We start from the raw sequence: 16,157 nt of genomic DNA on the forward strand, positions 1-16,157 counted from the left end.
GGAATAATGCTCTCTTGCACGCTGAAGCCTAGGTCGCACCTTTAAGGCAGCGCCCTGAAAAGGGACCCTGTGTAAGCAGCACCCCGGAGAGGGCACTGGGCCTCAGACAGAATTTACTCCCTTCTGCCCTCTTGCTCTGGGCGGGAGGCAGTAAGTTACTGCAGCCCATGGAACGCTGCAGCTCATTCCCGCTGTTGTGCCTGGCTAGTCTGTTCCCTGCAGAAAGAACCAAGTGAGGAGCAGCGGCTGGCGCGGCACGCTAGACCCACACCCAAGATTCAGGTAGGTCGTACTTGGCCAAGCAGTGGGTGGAGCCGTCCATGTTTGGCTGGAGACGGCAAGAATGCAGCCCAGCCGTAACCGAGCACTCCCCCCGCTAACCAGACGGCCCCTCCAATGGTCACGCTTACATCCTTCATGCTGGGGTTCAAGCAAACTCAGGTCCAAGGGAAGGCGACCGGGTTTGTCAGTGGGGATTTTCAGGTTTCATTCTGAGTGACACTAATCCACTCTAGGCCAAAAATTAGGAAGTGAAAGCAGATGTCACTTTGTCAAAATTCAATGGCCAACCCCAAATCCCCCCGCCCCCTTGTTTTCTGGTTTGGAAAGAGCTTATCAGCAACCGATTTTTTCATTAGTCACACTCCAGGTCACTGCATCCACACACCGCAAATCCAGAAATACAACATCCTCTCCATTAGCTTTGCCCCACTGCAGGAGGAAAGTCTGCAGCTGTCAACTTCCCCAGAGGTCTTATTCTCATCCAGTAACTTTCTCCTCCAAAAGAGGCCCGACTGAAAGCTTTTGATGTGAGTGGGAATCTTTCCATTGATTTCACTGTGCTGTGGATCAAGCCCAAAACCTTGAGCGGGTTGCCATTCGCCATTTATACTGGACACATCCAACTCTGGTGTCCGTCATAAGGCAGTTTCTAAACGGGGGAGAGATTCCAAGTCACCCAAACCCCAGCTCTCTTCTTATGTCCCCACTCATGTTGGTTACTGCCAGAAATGGCACCTTGGTGCTGTGAACGCGTGTTCGCTATGTAACCTGAGTCATACCGCACGCACCAACCTCGCACTGAAGAGTGCATCCCTCCCGAGAGGTAATGTGGATCTGGTGTAAGCGAGTCCATCTCCCACTGGAGTCAACAGGAGCTGTGCCTGCTTACCCCAAGGCCTGATGTGACCTGCTTTGCTCCTCACATCAGTAATATTTCAGTTCCAGCACCCTGACTGCCAGCAATGAGCAGAAGCAGAAAGGATGCACAGCTCGTGCCTAGAAACTGGGTCAGGTGTGCCACACTGACAAGTTCGAAACTGCATGAAGTCACTTGAAAATTCAACTACTGGGACCCCAGAACCTGTTCACCTAATTCAGACAGCTGGCTCCCCAGGCAATGGAATAAAAGACCCATGGCATGGCTGCAGCTGCCCCAGGTCAGCTGACTTGAGCTCACGGGGTGAAAAATGCTGTGTAGGTGTTCGGGCTGGGGTCCGGGTTCTGGGACCCTTCCCCACAGCAGTTCAGGTGTCTACATAGCAGTTTTACAGCCCTGAAGCTCGAGCCAGCCGACCGAGGCCAGCCACAGGTGTGCCGATGTACACGAAAAGCCCAGGCACAACTACAGTGCTGTATAACTAATAACTCATCGGGGGAGTTCATCACTTCCCTGACCCAGATAACTGCACTCATTTTGGGAAGCAGGAGGGCGGCTACTGTACTAATTGAGACTCTTCCCACTTGACCGGAGCGGGAGCGAAGTGGCAGCTCCCCAGGCAGGATCTAGCTCCCAGCACGAGCGAGTGCCACCAGGGCCCAGCTGGTCCAGGTGCTCAGCCATAGGGAAATGAAAGAGGATCCAAGCTCTAACGCCCGATTCACTGGGCTGCAGATTCTGCTGTTTCAGCATCTCCGTGTTCAGCGCTCTGAAACATTCAACTTTCATTTGGCACAAAACATTACTCTGCCTGCATTGTCCCTTCCCCGCACCACCCAATAGCTAATCTCTGAGCAGTGTGCCTCAGCCCTATCTCCAAACCCGTGACCACGCAGCCCGAGTACAGGTGTGCTGCTCCTTTGCTGCCTGAATGGTAGCATCTCCCACATGGCCGGTAGCACAGAAGCCAACGACGCTCAGCTAAACCAGAGCCTCCTTTGTCTCTCCCTAAAGTCCTTTCCCCACAAAATTCTGGAGGAGTGTTGCCATTAACTCTTGCCGCGGAGACAGTGACACTCAGACCTCACTGGTGCAGGAACCAAATTAACGATCAACATGACCCGAAAGAGCCACCGTAGTGTGAATTCATTGTTGCATTTACTATTACGTATATATAGAATTCTCACAGCAAAATGACCAAGTATTCTACAACTGGTTAGTAACAAAGTAAAAGCATCCTGATTGGTTAATAATTAAATCACAGTGTTTTAATATCATGTGCCTCAAAGGAGACACATTAAAGATCCCCTTGTGGTTCCCAACCCTTAGCCTGAGTATCACTGCTCTACAAACTGGAGAAGTAGCCCAAGACCGGGTATGGCCCAGACCCTCAAAGGTTCTTGGTACCTAACTCCCACTGATTTCCATGGGAATTAGGAACCCAAATACCTTGGAGGATCTGGGTCTAGATGCCCCAACACTGCTGGCCTTTGTCATTGCTAATGTCCAGGGGTCTGGGATTCGCTGTGCTGTACAGCGTTTGCAATGGCAGGGTCTCTAGACCGGAACGGGACAGCCAAGAGGAACTGCCTTCCCAATCCCATGAGTCTCCCCATCAGCCAGGCCTGAAAGCAGGGTTAGCGTCAACCCCTTTACCCTGCCCAATCCTGCCACCACCTCTGCAGCTCCGACATCTCCAAGAGCTCTGTCTTTTCCTCTCCATCAATGAGGCCCAAACCCTTTGCAGCCCCTCCTCTTTAGCCACCGTACTACTCACCTTGCTTCTTGCCAGCCTACCAGAGAGCTGCTGCTCACCCCCGTCCTCCCCAGCAGCTGCACTGCCCACGGTGAGAGTCAAGATCCCGAGCCTCACTTTTAGAGCACTGCACAGCGGCCTCCTCCACCTCTGCTCTGATTTCACCTTCTCAGTCCCCAAGCTGCTCCTAAGGCCTTGTCTGCACCGTGGAGCTGCCTCCCTTGCAAACAGCAGGGGCCAGATACCACATTGATGCACCAATGCGCGGAGACAGGCAAAGCTGTGGTTTGCACCGATTTGGCCGACAGCTGCTTCAAGCAGGCGAAGCTGCTTGTCCTGCCTGCGCTGGTGCAGTTAGCTCTGTGCCTCGCCCCTGAATCCTGAAACCCCCAGGGCAGGTTCAAGCCCAAACGTTCCTCCTCCCTGAGCAGTGGAATCACCGCCCTCTCTTTATGGCTGTAGTGACCACCTGCTCTAACTGGCCCTTGTTCATTGGTCTTTTAAGCTACAGCAGTTTATTCCAGTGCTCTCTAGCATTGCCTCTGGTTGGCCTCTTTGAAAGGTGGAATCAGTTGGGCATCTGTCAGTGGCTTTCAGAGAGAGGTAGGCCCCTTTGAAAAGCTCAGCCTAAAAACACAAAACCCAGTGGACCAGATACTGTCCCATAGCACAAGCCAGACCAAATTCAGTAGCTCCGCTGTATTTACAGATATGCCAAAGGTTTACAGTCCACATCATTTTCCCCACAAGAGTCACCTATCGGAGAACATGGACCCGTGGAATGTGTCAATGGAAAGAAAGACAGAAAAACAGGCAGACCGAAAGCTATTGATGTTTCTATAGAATCCCACACAAGCCCTGAGCAAAATCACTTGCCCTCAAGCTGCCAAGTTTCAGCCCAAGTGGGTTTTTATGCTCCAGTCCTTATGCTGCTTTAAATGCAGTATTCAGGAGAGCTCTTGTTTAGTGTTTGCTGCCTTCTTTTGATCTCCTGTTATGCTAAGTGAATCTCTCAAGGGAGGCCATATAATCCAAACGAAGACCTGCAAAGTTAGCAAAATCTGAAAGATTACAGCATTCCCTTGTCAGAGCAGTGACCCAGCTGCAATGTGAGGCAGTAATGAAGGGGAGCTTGGTTTGTTAGGTTAAATCACAGGTCGGCATTCCCTGGGAGTAGCACCAATATAAAACCCAGCTGGGCCATTTGCCTTTGGAAAGAAGTAAATCTGACCTGCATTAGATAATCAACTTCTTCCCATCCCTTTGCACTGAATGCAGATCAGATTTACTCCTTGTGAAAGGTACTTCTAGCAGATTGGTCATTTCAAGTAATGGAATAATACGACAATAAAACCTGTATCTGTTTGGTCTTTAGAGCACCAGATTTGATTCAGACAATGAAAAGCCCAAGTACATTTTGGGGGCTGGCAAAAATTGACCCTGAAGTTAAAGAGGGAACAACAGTAATCTGCATTTTGTATAGGCCTGGGCAAACATGACTTATCCAACGTTCCTTGGGATGTCAGGAAGTATCATTAATACACCTATCCCCCAGATGTGGAAACTGAGGCAGGGGGGTCATTGGCTTACTCCAAGCCCACTGGGAGACCAGTATTAGATTTTCTGGCTTCTACTTCTTCCATCGTCAAACCACACTCTCGCTCCAAATGCTGCACAATTAGGACGGGATGCTGCCCCAGGGTGGCTGGCCCTGTAAGAGGGGCGGGGCCCAGCCTCACCTGTGACACATCAGCTCCCGCCCAGCGGAGACTGATCTGCCAGGGACGAGGGGATTATAAAAGCCAGCTTGCAGGCCGGCTGGGGAGAGAGCTGCTGGGAGCAGGCAGGCGCTGGCAGGGAACCCTAGCTCAAGGCGGGAGAGCTACAGGAAGCAGGCTGGCTTCTGGGGGAGGCCCTGGAGAAGGGCATGGCTCTGAGGCATGTGGCTTGCAGAGTGGAAGCCCGTAAGGAATAGACAGGCCCCTGCAGACGACCCGGGATTCAGAGGGAAGGGACTAGTTTTCTGTGGAAGAAATAAAGAATCAAGGGCCTGAAGCAGACCCTGGACATGGCTTCGCTCCTTCCTGGGCTGAGGGGACAGGCCAGCAGCCTGCAATGCCAACCCACATAATGCAGGGCACAATGGCTCAGCACACACCCTGCATCTGCCACAACGTGGCCTCTCCGTTTTCCGGGGGCCATCACGTCTCACGCAGACTGGCAGGTTTGCCGCGCGCATACACATTCCGCACTGCTACCCAAGCGCTGCTGTGTGTGGCGCTGGGAGCGTCTGCAAGCATGACCACCTGCTTTTCCAAATCTAAAGAGGACGCCTGCCCTTCCAAAGCCGAGTAACACAAACATGCCATTGCTGGGTCATGGGGGGACACAGTTCCCCGGCCAGACCCCGTCAGTCCATCCCGTCCCAGCTTTCGAACGGCACAGTCCCAGCTGGTCGAAGCAGCACGTCGCTCTCTGAAATGGGCAAAGCCCCTGGATCCCAGGCTGCAGCCTGGAAAGTGGAACGGTCCGGTCCCCAGGATCCCTTGCTTCCCTCCACACACGACTGGTTGCAAGGAAGCGACAAAGGCAAGACGTGTTTAGCTGAATGCAGGTCCCAGCTTGAGGCAGGCAAAGATGCTGTTTAGAGTCCGTCTGCAGAGAGCCGACACATTCTGCTCTCCTGTTTCGCTGTCCCCGCTGCTCTTTCCCTCTGTTGCTCCCCTTTGTCTCCTCCCTTCCTTCTCCTACCGGCTTCACAGAGGTGGTGGGATTCTTCCCGGCCACGCTGAAGCACAGCCAGCCATGTGCTCTGCTCCGGACCCCTCCCGTGCTGCTCACAGAGGCTCTCTCCAAGATGGCACCCCCATGGGGCTGGCGTAGCACAGACACTCCTCTCCAGCAGACTCAGCATGGTGCAGGAGCCCCATTCAATAGAGCCCGGCATTGGAACCCTCCTGCTACCCTAGGGATGTGCAGGAGATTTTTTGGTTTCAAGAGCAGCTCCCCTGGGAACTAAGGGAAAGTGGGGAACCGGAGAAAAAAAAATGGAAAGCTGTGAAATCAACCCAGTGATATCTCCGGTCATGGGTGAGACGTGGCTGGTAATTCCAACAGACCCTGGCAGCACAGAGATTTCACAGCCGCTGCATTTCTGCACCTATCCTAGTGAGGCCACCTGGGCCAGACAGCAAATAAACAAACAAGTCAAAATAAGCAGGCAAAAGAGGACGCGCTCCAAGGTTCCTTCTGCTGCCAAGAAGTCTGCCACGTTCTCCTGCTTTTACAGCTACGGGGTTGGGAAAGGGCTAAAAATAGCCCATGAAGTTTAGCGCGCGGTGGCCCGAATGCTGGGATGCAGCTGGCTGCTGCTGCTGTGTGCCAGCCTGTGGTTTCCCTGGAGAAAGAGCAAGGGTCTGACTCTTACAATTTAGGAAGGCAAAGGCTTCCTCTTCCGGAAAACAAACAGGATTATGCAGGACACTTGGAACCTGCAACCCCACCCAGCTGATGCTACACGAGGGCTGCCCAGAAAACATCCATTCCGCTTCATGAAAAACGTCGCGGATACTAAAAGTTTTTGTTCACACCAGAGGGAAATGGAGACTTTTCCGAATCAGGGATTTGAATCCAGGTCTTCTGCACCCCACGGGAGTGCTCTGGCCACCAAGCTAGAGTCAAATCTCCCCCCATTGGAACTGTTCCACTTTGTACAAAGAATCAGCCAGACTACACCGAATACTCAAATCAGGGTCTGAATCCTAGTCTTCCCTATTCCAGGTGAACACCCTCGCCACTGGGCTATTTTGGCCATTCTCTTTCTTTTATGCATGCACACACCCACCCTGGGCCTGATCCACCTTCGCGTGGACATTTTCATCAGAACAGAGATGTTGCCACACACAGTTTTGATTTTGACAAACTGGCATTTTCCCACCAAAAAGAAGTTTTGTCAAAAAATTCCAGAGGCGCTTTAGGCTACCTTACTTCTCCCGTAACCTCCAATCTCCTGTGCGATACACAAACACACACCCTGCACCGCTTGTGGCCATTAAAGACCCCAAGGCACTGGTTCAGGGGGTCTCCAATTTCATTGCAGCACGACCCCCTTCTGACAACGAAACTTACTACACGACCTCAGGAGGGGGGACTGACGTCTGAGCCTGAGAGAGAGAGAGAGTGTGTGTGTGTGTGTTGGCAAAGCCAAAGCCCAAGGGCTTCAGTCCTAGATGGGGGGCCTGTAACCTTAGCCCCACAACCTAGGGCTGCGGGCTCAGGCTTTGGCCCTGGGCCCCAGCAATCTAACGCCAGACTTGGAGACCTCATTAAAATTGAGAACCGCTGCACTAGTTTATTGTGCATGAGCGTGTGTGTGTGTGTGTGTGTGTGTGTGTGAGCTTAAGCTGGCCATGTCTCCACTACAACCACTGCAGTAAGGCTGCTGTCACATAAGAGATTCCTACAGCAACAGAAAGGCTTCTCCTATCACTGTAGTAAATTCACCTCCTGAGCAACGTTCCTAGGTTGACCTACATTCCAGGTGCAGACCAGGCCTGAGTGGCAAAGCAATGTGCCCACAGTCACCCAGCAGGTCAGTGGTAGAGCCAGGAACAGAACCCAGGTAAGCTGAGTCCCAGTCCAGTGCTCTATCTGCTAGGCCAGTGGTCCCCAACCTTTTTGTGGCCAGTAGCACATTCATGTTTTCAGAAGAGTGTGGCGGGCGCCAACAATTACTCACATACAGGGCCGGCTCCAGGCACCAGTGGAGCAAACACGTGCCTGGGGCAGCACAGGCTACAGGGCGGCATTCCGTCCATTCTGCAGAGTCGGAGCGTTTTTGGGTTTTTTTGGCGGCGCCAATTCTGGGCAGTGCGGAGAGAAGCCGGGAGGACAGAGAACACTGGCGCCCGCAGCCTGCAGCCCCGGAGTTCTCTGTCCCTGGCAGGTGTGGGGCCACAGCTTCTCTCCAGCTTAAGCTGCGGCCCTGCGCCTGCCGGGAACCGAGAACACCGGCGCCCGCAGTCTGCAGCCCTGGAGAAGCCGGAGAGAAGCCGCAGCCCCGCGCCTGCCAGGGACCGAGAACACCGGCGCCCGCAGCCTGCAGCCCCGGAGTTCTCGGTCGCCAGCAGGCATGGGGTCACGGCTTCTCTCCCCTGCTGGGCACTAGGCGGGCACACAAATGCCCCGGTGGGCGCCATGGTGCCCACGGGCACCGCGTTGGGGACCACTGCACTAGGCCATACTTCTGATATACGGATGACACAGTTCAGTCACTAGCAAAACAGACCAGATTAAAACCAGTGTCTGAGTGGTAAACAATGTATCCCTTTACCAGTCCCCTGGGCCATCCAATCCCCTGGCTGCACCAGGCAAATGCAATCAGTATCTAACGTAGAACTACGTCCACATCGTGCTATTTGTCTAAGGGTGCTATATAAAAAGGTGCATGCGTATGAGTGAGTGAGAGACGAATGGAAACAGTCGAGTACATTTTCATTTCTTTTTTTAAAGAACGTCTGCTATGTGAAAGAGGCAGCTACATGTGCCCCTTTTGCGAAGAGAAACAGCAAATGCATTCACTCTGCAAGTTCAGCAACAATCTACTGCCTATTCTTCAAAACCAGGCAATATGCTTCCCCCTAAATTGAAAAATCCCCGTTCAAGGGCACTGAACAAACCTGGTGGCAGAAATTTACTGATTTCTTCATAAGAGGCAATTTTTCTACAAGACACGACACATTTTGGGTCCCATGCAGTTGCAGTCAAACGAAACTGCCCCTCCACCTCCTCACTACTTACAACAGAGCAACCTAGTCGAGATTTAGTACAAGGGAGGGTATCACATACCAGAAGCAACCCTGCTTTAGTTCCTCTGTGGGCCCAACAAAACCACATACTGCTTTGCAAATGGTCTATTTTGAGGAAGAAAATATTGATGTTCTTCTCTCAAATGCAAAAAGCATCAGTTATTCCAGGCAGCGTATTTGGGGAAGGAGGGTTATGAAGCAAAAAGCCAAATGACTTAGAGGTGAATTCCAACCCACATGAGAACTGCAGCTATCCCTTTGGAATGCACATCCCGGGGCATCACAAAAGGGGTTTTAAAAACACGCACCCGTAGTCACTGTCAGCCATGCTCTGATCACTGGCTCCGACATCTCCAGGAACAGCCCCTCAGAGTGTCGCTTTTACCGTCACAGCTTTAATACCACTTCCCTGATGTGGATTATTCAGAATTTTCCCAACTATCCCCCCAGGTTCATGCAAACCTCCACTCCCACGGCAATTAACAAATCCCACTAACCCTTCCACATAGGAAGCTAAATCCGACATTTCAGGCTTCCCCAAAGAGGGGAGCTCAATAGTGTCTATATCAAAGTCTGCGTTTCTAAATATTCGAATGTGAAAGTCGATTGCAACATATAACTTACATGGAAAAAAATACATGATCATTAAAACAAAAATTGTTTACACTCTGATTTGTACTTCCCAATCTGGGCTGTTTGTTTACTTTTGGCATTTCACCTAGTTTGGACAATAGATAATAGACTGGTCAGTTTCACTTTTGTTTCTAGGTTTCACTTTCCAGTGACCATGGAGCAGCAGAATGAAGTCGTTGCGTTACTTTCCAGAGGCAATGCTGTATGTCTCTTCACCCCCTTATTTTAAATAAAACTGAAGTTTAGGTTTGTAACCATCTGACCAGGTCTCTTCAAAATCTCACCATAAAACCCATATCTTTTCCATTACGTAACGAAGAGTAACTTCCATGAAAAGTGTTTGCAGTTCACTCTTAGACAGCTTTTCTTGCAACAGAACTGGACGGGGCTGTGTTTTGATTTGTTTTAAACCACAAATTCCTAAAACGTAATTCTGTGGTCAGCTGGAAAGAGTGAGCTTAATCTTCATACAATTTGTCTGCTGTGGAGTCAACGTAAGCTTCACTCTTCTCTCAGGATCCGATTACTTACACTAAGTAGAAATGTACTCCACAAACAGTCCCATTGAAATCAACATTGAATTTCACTATGGATAAACCAAGAGGCTATTTGCCTTCCCTGTGAATGGGGATATTTGTGGAGTAAAGTACTGACAAGCCCTGAGTTAGTTGCATACAAGTTACTTTTATAATGGAGGTTGCTACAGCATGGAAAACAGAGGGTCCAACAAGAAGGAAAAAACAAAGCAACGGGTAACATGCTAAGTACCAACCTGTCTGTGTTGGGATCCTTCCTTCTGTTTTCTACTTACAAGAGCTAAACATTGACTCTTCTTTGCATCTGTTATGCACATACAAAATAAGACTTAGGAATTTCACTTACCCACTGTTTACGAGCATGATTTCTCCTCTTAAAGTACAAAATTAACTTCTTCCGCATTGCCTGGTTTCTAAAGCAGAGAAAAGGAGGAAAAACATAACAGTCTGTTAAAATGCAAAGTCCCGCACACCCCTTCTGTTTTCAACACCATGCAACAATTTCGACCTTAACTTTGCAATGACAGCAACTTCCAAGCCATGGATGTGCCACCTACAACAGCACAGATGGACCTTCCTGTCCCTTTGGAGCAAAACTGAGGCTTTCCCAGCTGTTCTGCTACGCAGGCCAAAGTCTTTCCGAACGCTCCTTTGATCAGCAGCATGGTTTGCCTTGCAGTCTGCACTTCACCTTGGGTTAGTCCTGTCATCCCAGCGCCTGATCCTACGAACGCTTACACGTGTGTAACTTTACTCACTGATGTTCAGGTCCAGGATCAGGGCCATAGATTCTAACTAACTTCACAAACTCCCTTAATCCTCCAAACATCTGCAACCAAGCTTACCGCTCGCTACCACAAGTAGCCCCACAGATGCCAACTGCTCTATGTGATGTCAATAGCACTGCTCCCGGGAGCAACCAACAGCCAGGATAGTGCATGTTGGAGGACCAGACCCTTCATGTTCCAAGTGATGAAAGAAAGACAGCCACGTAACAGTGATGGCGTATTAGCGCCTACCTTATCTTACTGCCCCCACCCCCACGGTCCTGCCTCAAAGCATTAACTACACAGCATCCCTGGGGTACAATTAAATGTTAGACGCAGTTTACAGCTGGAAAAACAGTAGCGCTCTGTGGAAGCTATGCCACAATTACAGGGCAATGGGATGTTTCTGCTACAATGCTCAGAAATGAAGGAGAGCAATGCTGACATTTAAATCGCTGGGTTAGGCGGGACTGAATCAGCAGCTGACGCCTCTCTTGGGTCCCAGCTCAGGAAGGTATTTAAGCATGTGCCCAACTTTCAGCACGTGAATAACCCATTTATTTCCCTGGTTAACATCAGGCATGTGCCGAAGCACCTAGCTGCAGCGGCCTGAGAGCTGGGGTTACTGCTGGCTGCAGACAGACAGTGCTGCAACTTTCATGTTGGGGAAGTTTTCTTTACTCTAGGCTTGATTTGCTTTTTCTGGAATGCTGCAGTTCTGCAGAGACAGAGAGAGCTGCCAGAGAAGTACGGATGTAATTACAGCTCAATGCAACCTCTCCACACAGAGAGGTAAAGTGACTTTCCTAGGGTCATACAGCAAGCCAGTGGCACAGCTGGGATTAGAACCCTCAAGAGTTCCTTGTTTCCAGCCCAGGACTCAAACCAACAGGATCCTGCTGCCTTTCCACTTACCTCTTGAAGAGAACTTTAGGACAGCCGCCTTCCCAGCCTAGGAAAGGCAGGGCTGCCTGGAACGTGTGCCTGACTAGCCAGCACACACACACTGGGCTCAATTTTCTACCTACAGGAGCCAAAGGATCAGAAGTGACAGGACTGACGTGGTGGTTTCAAGCAAATCCTGGATGCAAGCAAATCTCCCACCCCTTTTACTCCCTGGGAACCCTGTCCTGCAAAGGAGCAAGCAAATCAATTGAGTGAGCTCAGCACCTTGCAGGAGCTACTGAGTGCCGTGCAGGATCAGGACCTCACCAGCAGCTCTAAGGGATAAAGTGACCCATGTGGATGACACCAATCCGCACTTTCAGCCAGACACGTCTCAGGCCCCCTTCTGTTTAAAAGAGGTCCAAAATACCATGTAGAAAAGAAAAAGTCCCCACCCCAAGGATGGAGAGCGGAGGGGCTCGCAGAAGCCTGCGAAATGCTGGCTGAACGCAAGCGCCGAACTGTTTCAAACAAACATTTTCACTGCCAGTGGTTCTTTCAATAGAAACTTTTGGCAAAGAGCAGTGATCAGGTGCGAGTGTGTGTTTGCAAAGAAGCCTCTGATCCCAATGAAAGCAGAGCTGCACGGTGGGTAATTACTAGCAGGAGCCTAAAGAGAGTCTCACCCCCACACCCAGGAGTTCCCAAAATGAAATACACAGAGTGTTCTCAGTCTGCTTCTCCCTCCCTTCCCCCCTCCCCATTTCCCTGGACTGGGGAAAAAAAATACAAAACAGAGCAGCAGAGTGGCTGGACGTTATTTTAAAGGAGATCCACAGCCCCTCAGGGACCCACGATACACACTGCGCCCTCTCGCTCCTGCCGCCGCAATAACTGGGCATAACCTGGCCCTCCTGCAGGAGCTGAATTGCAGGCACCGGATCCTTCTAAGCAGCATTTCTCCAAAACACAGGGAGCAGCCCAAGAGCTACCCAGCCAGATATGGGGCTGGATGGATCGTGGATGGATAAAAGAAGAGGAAGTCACCATTATACAAAGTGTAGAGAGTTGGATTTACTTTCTAGAGAAGAGGGGATGATGCTAACCGCCTTCTCCCTCCTCCCCCCTCCAACAGCGCACAGGGTCTTAACAAGGCACATTCTACCCATCGCTGTTCAATCACCCACATTTGCTTTGGCTGCGTCTCGATTCCTCTCCGGGCACGTATAGATTTTCTGCCTAGACTGTAAGCTCTTTGGAGCAGGGGCTGTTCTTAAACCTGCCTGCAAAATGCTACCCAAATAACGATGGGACCTGGGTCAAGGTCCAACTCGGCCTTGATTTGTGGTCTACGTAATAATGTTATATTCTGTTTTCCTTTTAGTTACCAGTGGGGTCAAATGAATGCTGGATCCCTGAGCTCTGGCTAAGCCGCCCTACCTTGTCATTCTCTCTGACTTTATCTTGAACGCTTTGATGTAAAAATAGAATTTGATTTCCAAGATAGTGCTTGCAAGTGGCATCTGCAACCTCCTCGTTCAAATAGGAAATAGCAGCTAACTGCCTGAATTAGATTCAAACATCCCCAGCTTGAGCCTTCTGAAAGTAAAAAGCTCAGACTGAAACCACCACACATGGCCAATTATGGGCAGCAATAAGTTTAACAGAATTAATACCGATGTCAAATATCAGTGTCCCCGCAGACCACAACTGTCTGGATCTAGAATAATTTTTTGAACAAGGGCCTGCATATCAAACCGTGTCCTTTTTATTATTATGATTATATGTGTATATATATATATATATATATATAGGCAGTGTTGATCACAAAAGAAAAAAATCTATGCCAGAGGGTCTGCTTTTTGGGGATGAGAGGGGCTCACTTTTTTTTGACTGTATGTTTGCAAAGGACCCACTGTTATTCCAGTCTGCAATGATCAGAGCCCATTAGACCTATTTAACCAACATCACTGACAGAGGCTTTTCTCCACTAGATCACACAATCCTGTTGGGCTTTGTCTAAATTCCTACAGCACGTTCCATCAAAGGATCCCAAAGTGTTTTGAAGCTAATTGTTGACTTAAACCTCACCATCCACCTGTGAGGAAGATAAAGTATTTTCTCCCCTTTTAAAAAATGGGGAAACTGAGGCATGAGGTGAAATGACTTTGCCCATATCATGCAGTGAGTCACGGAAAGAGCCAGAGACAGGGACTCAGGACTTCTCGTCCTGTGCTTAATCCACTAGGCCATGTTTCCTCTCCAGAATAATGCAGCTCGGATTAAGGCTAATTGCAGCCAGATCCAACGTAATATCAAGGCTCGCAAAATATTAGGCCTTCTGGGAAGAAAGTTCCTTCACGGCTCCAGCCACCCCCCCTTGAGCCTTCTGAAGGCCCTCTGAAGAAATTCTTGGCTTCTCACTGGCCCTGCTGAGCCAGATCCACTCACAACACTGGAATTAACCTTTCATAGAATATCGGGGTTAGAAGGGACCTCAGGAGGTATCTAGTGCAACCCCCTGCTCAAAGCAGGACCAATCCCCAACTAAATCATCCCAGCCAGGGCTTTGTCAAACTGGGCCTTAAAAGTCTCTAAGGAAGGAGATTCTACAACCTCCCTAGGGAATCCATTCCAGTGCTTCACCACCCTCCTAGGGAAATAGCTTTTCCTAATATCCAACCTAAACCTCCCCCACTGCAACTTGAGACCATTTCTCCTTTGTTCACCCCAACTGTTGTGATGTGCTTTCTTCTCTATTTTCCAGCGCAATGTGGTGCCACAGCAGATGACATTTTATTTTTAAAGAGGCACTGTCACAATTTGGACTTTAGTATGAACAAGCTTCGATAGGAACCTAAGCCCCAGAAACACATTCCCATTATTTTTTTTAATTCCAGTGGAAACAGGTTATCTGAAAACAGAGTATTGCCAACTCTGATGATTTTATCACAAGTCTGAGGACATCTGCTGTCTTTTGTCAAGCCCCAGCTCTTGGAGTCAGGTGATCATTAGCATTTCAGCTTTAATTAAAAACGAACATTTTATTTCTACGTTTCCTGGTTGTACAGAAAAGGTTGAAAACGTGGACCCTACATCTCAAACACTAGAAGGCAAATAAAAAGAACCCAACAGTTATTACTGTTTAAAGTCTGGGATTGAAAAGAGCCTGACTGGTGATTTTTGAATGCTTGGGGTTGGCAATGCTGAATCACAACTCTGCAGGAGAAATGAAAGTGAAATTGACCAGAAACAAAAGAAAACCAACACACACATTTCCAGCTTCCAAGCAGCACAAACAGTGGAAAAAGCAACTGGGGGCTTCACTCACCAGTCCAGTATCAGGCAGCACAACCTGCACTAAATCAACAGAGCGCCACTGACATAAAACTGGAGTAAAGGCAGGGGTGAAACAGGCTCTAGATTGCTAACGCTATTTCAGTTTTAATCATTGAGGGGCCCAAGTCATCCTCCAATAGGGACGTCAGTGGGAGTTGCAATGGTCACCGATGCCAGGACTGGGCTCACTGGTGTCAATTTAAAAGGTAAGCATGGAAGTCGATTGCCACAGAAGAGTATCCCTTTAAGTTTTGCCGCACACCTGTGAAGTCGGAAGGCCAAAGGAGAAGTTCTGCAGCCCTCTGCTATTTATACACCCTTCAACAAGGGAGCTGCAGCACTCAAAGAGATTGAAAGGGGAGGAGGGGCTTGTAAGTATCTCACCCTCCACTTCTGGACCAGACAACTCAGCTAATCAATACTCCTCCTTCACAAGGCAAACCAGACAGCTCTGGCTACCTCCAGGAGCAACACAGGAGTTCTGAAGCTGCTGCAGCTGCCTTGAAACTCATCAGCAGATAGGCGAGTAAATGAGGAAATGTAGAGGCTCTTACGCAGCTGATGAGTAGTCTTGAGTTTTGCACTGTGTCTGACCTTGAGAATACTAATGTAGGCAAAGGCTTAATCACTCTGCAGCTGTAAAGCCTGCAAATGTCTTGAAAGCAAGTGAATGTTTATCATTATCAGGGCTGAAATAATCAGCTAACTGAAGGGTTGTGGGTTGTGTTTTTTTTTTTTGTGGTTTTTTAAAAAAAATTTTTTTATAAACATACTTAATGTTTTTGCTGCTTTACCTTTCCTGTTAAGGTCAAGCCTTCAAAGGTCACTACGATCTTGCTAAATATAAATATGCTTCACAGTTTATCTTGCTACATACACCGCTGTTACTTAGAAACCATTTGCAGGGAGGTTAATTCAGGGCACATGTCTGAGGAGCACATGTTCTGCTCCCAGGGCAAATCAAACAGTGCAGCAAAATTCCCGCTGCGCAGCCGGTGAAGGTAAAGGCTGTCCTCTGTAACAGCTGGAGAGGCACACAGTACTTGTAGGAAGGTCATCATCGCAATACACGATCCCCTTCAGGGGCATCGATCCTCAGGAACTACGGCTTCAGTCCCCGGGCTCTTAAAGATCTGGAGGATTCAAAGTGATTGAAAAAATAAACGGATGGAGGTATGGAGCTAATCTTGAGAGTTAATTTTGAAAGCTATGCTATAGATTGAGAACAGGGAAACATGCCAAAAACTTTATTTGGATTCTGAACTGCAGATGTGC

At 49.3% G+C, this 16,157-nt stretch overlaps 1 protein-coding gene across 19 annotated transcripts in view; it reads right to left on the bottom strand.

The window, feature by feature from the left end:
* Positions 1-16,157, bottom strand: part of NCOR2 (nuclear receptor corepressor 2) — a 404,125-nt gene that overhangs the window by 147,690 nt on the left and 240,278 nt on the right. For all 19 annotated transcript variants that reach the window (XM_044990015.1, XM_044990019.1, XM_044990017.1 and 16 more), the window contains one exon: positions 10,238-10,304. In XM_044990015.1, the coding sequence (XP_044845950.1) occupies positions 10,238-10,304 (67 nt within the window). The remainder of the gene's footprint in view (positions 1-10,237; positions 10,305-16,157) is intronic.

This window comes from Mauremys mutica, chromosome 16, assembly GCF_020497125.1.
Source record: "Mauremys mutica isolate MM-2020 ecotype Southern chromosome 16, ASM2049712v1, whole genome shotgun sequence".
Taxonomy (NCBI): domain Eukaryota; kingdom Metazoa; phylum Chordata; order Testudines; family Geoemydidae; genus Mauremys; species Mauremys mutica.